At 38.9% G+C, this 8,844-nt stretch overlaps 1 protein-coding gene across 1 annotated transcript in view; it reads left to right on the top strand.

The window, feature by feature from the left end:
* Positions 1-2,542: 2,542 nt before the first annotated feature.
* The window catches only part of LOC101850039 (KICSTOR complex protein C12orf66), a gene marked incomplete in the record, with an annotated part of 17,040 nt that continues 10,738 nt past the window's right edge, over positions 2,543-8,844 (top strand). The window contains 4 exon segments of the mRNA XM_013088672.2: positions 2,543-2,637; positions 5,385-5,519; positions 6,637-6,789; positions 7,653-7,852. Of these exon segments, the coding sequence (XP_012944126.1) occupies positions 2,572-2,637; positions 5,385-5,519; positions 6,637-6,789; positions 7,653-7,852 (554 nt within the window).

The raw sequence follows: 8,844 nt of genomic DNA, 5'->3' as shown, positions 1-8,844 counted from the left end.
CTAGACTCTCAGGCTAGCCGTCTTTAAGTACGACTAACCACTTCGTTTCCGCATTTTATAAGCTACCAATTCATACAAAAGACGGAGGGGGAGGAGTTCCGCAGAGGCAGAGGGCGGGCACTTATTGTGACAAGGTCCACTGAGCAAACTATTACTATTCAAGAGTTGGTGCACTCACAGAAAATCCAATTGATGACTTACATTTTGGTAAATCTGACGACTAGGTGAGCTAACTTTTAGAGCAAAGCACGTTTGACACTCCAGTCAAGGACAAATTTGAGTCATGTGGAATCCGCCATTACCTTCAAGGCTTCTTCTGTCGACTATTGAGGATATAGTGGGCTTCCATTTTGGAAGGAGGGGAGAGGTCCAAAAACAATCAAATGCCAACAAAAGGAGGATGCAGGGTGGGGGGCTCTAAATAGAATCTCTAGATCTAGATAAATGGCCACTTTCCATTTCCCTCCTTGTGTTTTTTATAATTTAATTTAACAGTGTAAAACGGTCCAACGCGGCCGCAGCATCTTATTTTATCTACCCACAGTCAAATTTACCTGCCTCAGGCGGGCAGGCATGGTCACTCATTGCCGACGCTTTGTCATAAATTTTTAATCCGCCCCTCACTCTTTGGACGTGCAGTCATAATTCATTAACATGTCATTATTGTAAGTCCCTCCAGTGAATGTTTGCCGCCAAGTTGACCAATGGGTAGGCTTAACAATAACTTTTCAACTGCTTGTGAGGGAAGCATGGTCCGTCATAACCTATAATTATAAGCCCGCCCACAACTCATGCAAATCGTGTGTGAGGTGACTGATCACTGTTTTGTTTACATCTAATCCTTAACAAAGTAACGATGGACGTTGACGTGAATTTAAGACAGAAGCATCGTTCGTTCTCTGAGTGGTGGTGACCCATGTGTTTGTTTTACCATGGCTCTCGGTCTTCATCATCTTAATTACAATATTTAATTTATTTTACCCATGCACAAATTCAGCAACAAAAAGAAAGCTTGCCAAAAAATAAACCAACAAAAAACCCTTTTGAATTAGCCTCTAAAGTCTGAGATCAGCCCCGATTTGGACATGCGGGAGACAATGATTTGCTTTTTTCACGTTGACCAGTCCTGCCTAAGACAGCCACCTGTGTTATACGGCCATTTTGCTCCTTGACAATGGGCGGTCGTTTTACACAGGTATGACTATATATAGAGCCTTATTAATTGTGTATGCTTAGCAATTTTCGTGATCTTTGTAGACCAATCCTAGGGAGAGGGGGGTGTCCTTTTCAGGGGCTGTGCCCCCTTGAGATTTAAAAAAAAAATGTTTAAGGGGGCCCGATACTTGTGGGACAACATTTTTAACTAAAGACAAACTGAAACAACTTTTGTCACAGGCAGTAAGTATGAGACAAAAGTGTGATAGTGATCGCAGTGAAAAATATGCCTGTTTGACCCCCAATGGACAAAATCAGTGAATCTGTGTGTAGGAGTGAATAGAGTGAATATAAAAACTTGCTGGATAGGCCTCCTGTATACACTCATTATACTCCGTTGTGTACCAAGTACCATGTCTTTATAATATTTTATATCTGCAGTGTCTCATTACAGGCTGATAACCTGAGGCATTAGCCACATTTTGGCAACATCCGCCCCAACAGAATACTGAAATTGGAATATCGATTGTGACTTATGGGATAGGAGTAGGGTTAACAGTAATTCGGGGTTAGGGTTGTGATAATTAAGTTAGACTTGATCTTTAGAGCCAAAACTGGATATGAAAGTATTATCCCCGTATTTTCAACCCAAATGCTTATAATATGTTAAAATATTATAACACTACAATCCTGTCTCTTTAGATTATAAGTTAGAGCATAGATAGGATATTACGCACATATATATGATTAACAAAATGATAGCAATAATAATGTGCCATTATTTAGGGGTTTCAAACTTCATTTTTACGGCTTTTCTGTAATTAACCATATTTATTACAAGGAGCTTGTTAGTTGATAGTTTCCTTTTTCTGTCCATACATCCATTTGATGATAGGGTACCTTTGTTTGAAAGTGACTGATTCGGGCAGCAGTGACAATAAAATGTAGCTTCAACCACATTGTCACTGCATGTAAGCCGCTTTACTTTGACATAAGGCCTGAATAAGGAATCACAAAAAGCTTTCCTGCAACATAAAGTAGGCTACATAAGCAGAGGGCAAATATTGTCGACAGTAGGACTGTATCACACAGATGTGACATGAGATTCAAAACACACATTACAGGTGTGTATATCTGCCCTCTTGAGATCGCAGGGGATTTCTACTCATGGAAACGCCTCGGACAGAGCTATGTATACATTTTGTATGTGTATTTATGGTGTGTGTAACTAGTGAATTTTCAGTTTGTTCATTCATACTACTGTTGAAATAAAGAGAAAGGTGGCTGCTTCTTATAGTGGGAGTATAGATATTATTCATAATCTCTACTTTTATTGTGGGCTCCTGAAAATCTATGTACACTTCTAAGATTAAAATTCTATGACTTTCACCCCATTTTGTATTTTCCAGATGATCAATGGATGCCAAAAAGTCAAAACCATCTGGAAAATGGGCACTTATTGACCCTTCAACCACAGATTTGGTAAGAAATTCAGTTTTTTAAATATTTTACATGTGCGGGAGAGATCAGGGCTGTGCAATTTCATCAAGCTTGATTTTTATTTATCTCAGAAATAATTAGACATGGTATCTTTTGCCATCCCACACATGTATATATATACAATAGTTTCCGCCTAAGATCCCACCGCCTAAGATCCCACCTCCTAAGATCCCTCTGTTTTGGAAAAACAGAATTTTTACTGTATTAAAGTCTCCCCTTAGATCATGTTCTGACCCACATTGAAGGAGCATAATTTAGTTCCTTTTTCTTTTTTTTATTAAGAAAAAAAAAAAAAGAAACCTAGGTGCGCTCAGCTGATCGACCAAATAGCGAAAATATGCGATCATTGTATGATCATTCGCATCACGGATCATCCACTGCCGTGAACATGATCCCCCTCTGTTGTAAATCTCGATAAGTTGTTACAATTATCCAAAAAGAGTAAAAACACTAAAGAGGCTCGGGGCTTCAGAAAGTGAACAATTATAGCTCGTCTAGTATGTTTTAAGCCATATATACGTTTGTACAAAGGTTTTACTGTAATTTGTTTGGTTTGAGCTGTGCATAAATGAATGTCTGTTGCAAGAAAATAGAAATACTTACCCTTGAGTCATGATGCAATTACTACTGGCAAGGATCATTTGAAGTTCTTGTTAACTGTACAAAATAGATTTCGAACATCATAATTATATATAGTAACTTAATAGATGCCCAGCTGGTCATGGTAGCACACATGCCATTGTAGCACATTCTGCTTACATACTTGACCAGAAGATGGAAGTTTCTGGGCTTGGGTCGATAATGAGTGAACATTATTCTTCATTCGTCACGGAATATTTTTACTTTGAGCCAGGTGTTGTGACGAGGAGACCAAGTGTTCTGCCTTTGAAATGGCCTGAATTGTCTCTATATTAGTAGAGCATTGTCGCTCTCTATCTTTATTCACTGTTGCAGCCTGTTTTTCCATTGATTTCCAATAGTAGGCCTATGCTATTTCATACACCAGTTTCCTACATCCATCTGGTGTGTATTCTAATAAGCTCTATTACAATGGCAAATAAAATAAATTATATAGCCACTTATATCAAAGCATAAAGTCATTGACCTGGTAGCTTATCAGACCCTTGAACTGAGTGGACTACTTGACCCCTCTATCACCAGTTACAGCTCCGGCCACATGTGCGCCTCAACACATTCTGATTCTTATGTTGTGGTCCATGGTGTGGAAGACTGTGGAACTGTTCTTCCCACATTGATGTATTTCTCTGTTACATTTTAAAAAGTGGCAAATTTATTCATGTAATATTTTGTGCACATTGTTAATAATAAATAAAACAACAAATATAAAGATAAGTCTACTTTGTTGGAGGTTAAGTTGTTATTTAATTAACTTGTTTTTTTCATTTTCTGAAAACTATTTAATCTTGAACACACTTGGGGGGGTTTTTGTGTTGCTTTTTTCTCAAAACTGAAATTTAATTTAGTGAAGAAAAAAAACTTAACTTAGAAAATTGGAGGTTTTTAGGAGGAGTTTTGAAAATTTTGTCTAAACAAATTCAGTTGTTGATTTTATTGATTCAGTTTCAGTTTAAGCTTGTGTAGAACAGAGTGCCTTGTTCAAGTGCCTGATAAAGAATATGAAAGTGTCTTTTCTTTGAATCATTAACTGGTCTTTATTTTGGGGAGAGGGTTAAAAGTAGGAAAAGACTCTTGAAATCTCATTTAAAAAACAGCAACTAGTCACCGAATTCAGCTCTTGGAAGATGGAAGATCAAGAAGATGAAAGACGAAGCATCAGTGAGATGATTTGTGTACGTATTCTTGGGATGTTTAGGAACAATTTGATTGCAGTATACATTTTTTTTCTTCATTTGAACTAATGATGTCCTGATTTTGTTTGATAATATTTGTGTTTTACTAGTAGGTCTGACCCCCGTGAAAAAAAAGGGGGAAGGGTGTCTTACTCTAAGAGGGATCATTGTAACTTTTCTATCGCTCACAAGTGGATTCATTGTAAAATGAATTGTTTTTATCAAACAGTTGTATTTTTTTCTTCTCCTCTTTATTGCGCAAGAGTTCAGTGGCAAAGGAGGCAATGCGTTATCTGTCAGTTCTTATTAATATCCAACATTTATAAAGTGAGAGAATCTTTTAAAAATAGACATAGTAGAGACGTTTTGTCCAACTGTTCAAAAAGGATTTATTTTCCAATGTAATGACATCCGACTCTCGCAAGACAGTTTATTACAAGTTTCAGGACATAGAAAACTTGTTTATTAGCTCAGACTCTGAGTGAGAATGCAGGTAAGGGATATAGCTCATTTTTATGATTTTAGCATATGGGTATAGTCATAGAAGTTGTTTTTCTATTTTGAAATATTTGAGCCCTTGCCACAGCATAAAACTGCCCTTTTGCTTAGCCACCAGTACACTGGTGAGTGAGACCCTATCTTCAACCTGACATGTCTAGTGCTAAATGCACATGGAAAACAGTGTTCACTGCTCAGGATGTTATTAATTATTTTGAAGACCTTTCTGAATTAGATAATGACGAGGACTACCCTGAGTGGAATATGGAAAGTGATTCTGACGATCTTATAAATGTTAGTAATATATCTCTCAGGAGCTCAAGCAAAGGGGCATGGTAGCGTCAGGCAGTCAGGAGTCAAAGTGTTAAGGCGAGCTCATAACCACATAAATAAACAAAGGCTTTTCCCTTTTGTTGACAGGCCATGAGGATGTCCTCGCAGGAGTCGGTGACCACCCAGCTGTCCACGTCCACCATCCCCCACGAGGAATCTGTGCTGGAGCTCTACTTCTACCTCCTCAGTCAGACAAACTTCGACAAGGCCAAGGACCTCGTGGTCAGTTGCTTCAACCTGTTGTGTGGGTGGTTGGCGGGTTCTCTGGTGTGGTTTGCTTCTTCTTTCCTATCAAACATCTATTGTCCTTATCTCCCCTCCTTCTTTTTTATGTTTGTTACTCTCTTGTAACACCTCTAAACTTCTGGCACTCATATGTCCTTATGCAGTTGCCATCTCTCTAAAACCTCTACTAAAACAAAACGAACAACCTGTTGTTTCACTTCCCACCCATCAATATGTTTTGCTCCCTGCTTCAGATGAATGAAGTCAAAATTGTCCAAGACAGCCACTTAGTGTTGAAGAGAAAAGTTGTTGTCTTAGACAGGTGGACAGTTTCATTTTAATAGAAAAAAAACTCAAGGGGGAAATAGGGAGTAGTTTATGTACAGGTGATTGTCTTGGACAGATGGCCGTTAGAGAAGGTTTGACTGTATATGTGGTATGGTTTGGGGTTTCACTTATTCATCACTACAGATTGCACACAGTGCACCACTTGGTGCCTGAACACGCATAGGAATCACCGGTTGATTCGCAACCCCAGGCACAACTTTTAAACAAAATTGCAACTTCTTTGAAAGGGCCAAATCAAAAGATGCACATGTGACATAAAGGCTATATTGCTTGTATTTACTACACATGCAGAGCAAACAAGAATTGTTTTGTTTGCAACAAGGGATCTTTAACATGCGCTACGTGCATGCGGGACCTCCGAGATTTTTCGCCCTCAGCCGAGAAGGCTAGGTGTTAGATCTTACCTACCATAAGATCAGAGGTGTGGCTAAAAGACTTCAGTAAGAAAGAACCAGGAGAGCAGTAGAAAGAGTCAAGTGTAAAGGGTAGAGGAGCCCAGAGGAGGCCGGAGGTAGGGGGGTGGGGTGGAGTGGAGATGAAAGCTGGTGACAGAACAGAACTAGAGAACCGGGAAGGAGAAGAAAGAAGAACATTTTAGAGAAGTACATTTTTCAACACTGTCAGTGTCAGGTTTCAAACCCTTGACCTATTGAATGAGAAAGGTGAACACCATACCTCTACAACACCAATAGACCCCCCCCCCCCTTCCCATTCCAGTTGAGTGATGAACGACAATAACGTCCATAATTTATTTTTTTTACATCAGGATACTGAGAAAGATGGTCACAAGTTCAGCGTGGTGCCCACCTGGGGTGAGATTCTCCAGTGTCTGTCTCAGCTGGCGACTGCTGAACGCAACTACGCCAATCTTGTCTTTCTGGGACAGAAAAGGTTCACACATATTGTACGCACGAAAGATGTAAGTATTGTCATAAGTAATTTTCTTCGAAGCCTGCTTTCCCTCTCTATCTCTCCATTTCTGTATCTGTGCCTCTGTCTCTCTCTCTCCCTGTCTCTGTTGTCTGTCTCTCTCTCTTTCTCTCTTTCTCTCTCTCTCTCTCTATTCTCTCTCTCTCTCTCTCTCTCTCTCTCTCTCCCAATCTTTCACTCTCTGTCTGTCTGTCTCTTTCTCTATCTCCCCCTCCCCACATCTTCAACAATATATCGTTTGAAATTCCTTATGCCAAGTGTTCTTAGAGTGCTAATTTTATCAATATGTTTCTTGTAGCTATGCTATGCGTGCCTGTGCATTGTTATTTCCTTGGGGGACCGTTATTCAGGGAGTGTTTCTTGACCTAAAGGTTTAAACTTATAATAGTTGTATGGGGGGTTTTTTATGTATCGGTTTGAGACAAATAGATATGCATTTGTTTCGTAATTTTCCATAATGCCAAATCTTATGGATTTTTGTTTATTGTGGCTATGTATGCTTCCATATTGTAATTTATTTTATACCTGTCATTCACTGTGTGTGTGTTGTGGAAAAACATGTTCAATGTATGTATACAACTGAAGGCCCCGAGGGAAAACAGGAGATGTCACTTTTTGTCATTTTGAGAAAAACGCAAATGAAATGCTTGACAGCCCACATATTTTCAAATAGTAAAGCTTGTTTTCCAAGTCTGATACTGGATGACTCATCTGGTTTTAGCCCCGGACACTTAGATGGGCCAGAAGAAGTACGTCAACTCTTTCCAACCCATGTCAAAACTCAAATTAACTAAAAACTGTCACGTGTTGTTTTTTCCCCTCATGCCTTTCAACTGTTTTGTGATTTCTCAGAGTGCCAAGTCCATCTACGCCATGTTGTTGCAAGAGTTCCAGCGAATGGAGAATATGTTGACCCCTCTGGGTCGAAGTTCATCCCACTCGTCCGATGCCTCAGGGGGGATGATGACCCAGCAGGAAATGGAGCAGCTCTTGGCTCACATCAGTGGACAGCTCTACTTCTTCATCTTTGCCAGGATCAAAATGATTGACTTGTATCCTTTTTTTCTTTTAAGTTGTTAGTTTTTTTAGTAAGAGTTTTACGGACCTTGCAACACATAATATAAGGTCATAATATAGGTCCTGAAGATTAGACATTGGTTATCTCAGTGTGAAGCTGGAGTCAAATTGACTGCTAAGTGTAAGACTCTGCCGTAAGCCATTTGTGTCACGACGCTGTGGAATCAGGCTCTCGTCAATTTTTGGGCATGTAGAGTTATTGGTATCATCTTAAAGCTTGTTCATATATTTTGCTTTGGATGAAAAAAATGTTCATTTATCTTGAAAACAAGTTGAGATATTTATTTGCGAATGAAAGAGGTGGGGGTCACCTGGTATCATGGGTAAAATTAGTGAGAAAATGGCCTCCAAAGATGAATTATTTCTTTAGCTTAAGAGTCCTTGGGAACTGAAAATTTACATTTTTTGGTACTTTTAATCAACGTTTTTCTGTAAAATCTTTAACTCTTCAAGTCCGTAGAGGATTTTCGTTCTGACTGAAGCCTCTCAGGGACTGATCCTATACAGCAGTTGGGGGGTAACAAAAGTCTATATAACTTTCAATCTACTAGGCCCACATCAAAACTTTTGGTATGTTTGTGTTCAGAAACGAAAGTTGCTTTTATTGGTGTTCATTTTAGATGCCTCTATTGAAGAATAAAAATAGACTATTGAAGTAAATGGCCATTAGCAAAAAAAATGGTGCAGTGTTACATAACACCGTTCACACAAATATGGGTGTAACTTTATAGTACTTGAACACTGAGCCTAAGTAAAAGAAGCAAAGATGCTGATGTACATTCTAGGATTACATCTATGGTGGCTGAGGTACTTTGAAGCCCTTCTTTTGAAATACATCAAAATAATAAAATGTATCAGAACCCACATTCGGCATGAAAAGTGAAAACACAGCTAGATCTAGATCTAGATTTCTATATGTACACACTTTGTTATACAATAAATCAAAGGCTTACATTTATAGTTTTGT

This window comes from Aplysia californica, unplaced genomic scaffold (genome assembly GCF_000002075.1).
Source record: "Aplysia californica isolate F4 #8 unplaced genomic scaffold, AplCal3.0 scaffold00785, whole genome shotgun sequence".
Classification (NCBI taxonomy): Eukaryota; Metazoa; Mollusca; class Gastropoda; order Aplysiida; family Aplysiidae; genus Aplysia; species Aplysia californica.
The sequence above is the reverse complement of the archived record's forward strand: the minus strand, read 5'-3'. Positions and strand labels throughout refer to the sequence as shown.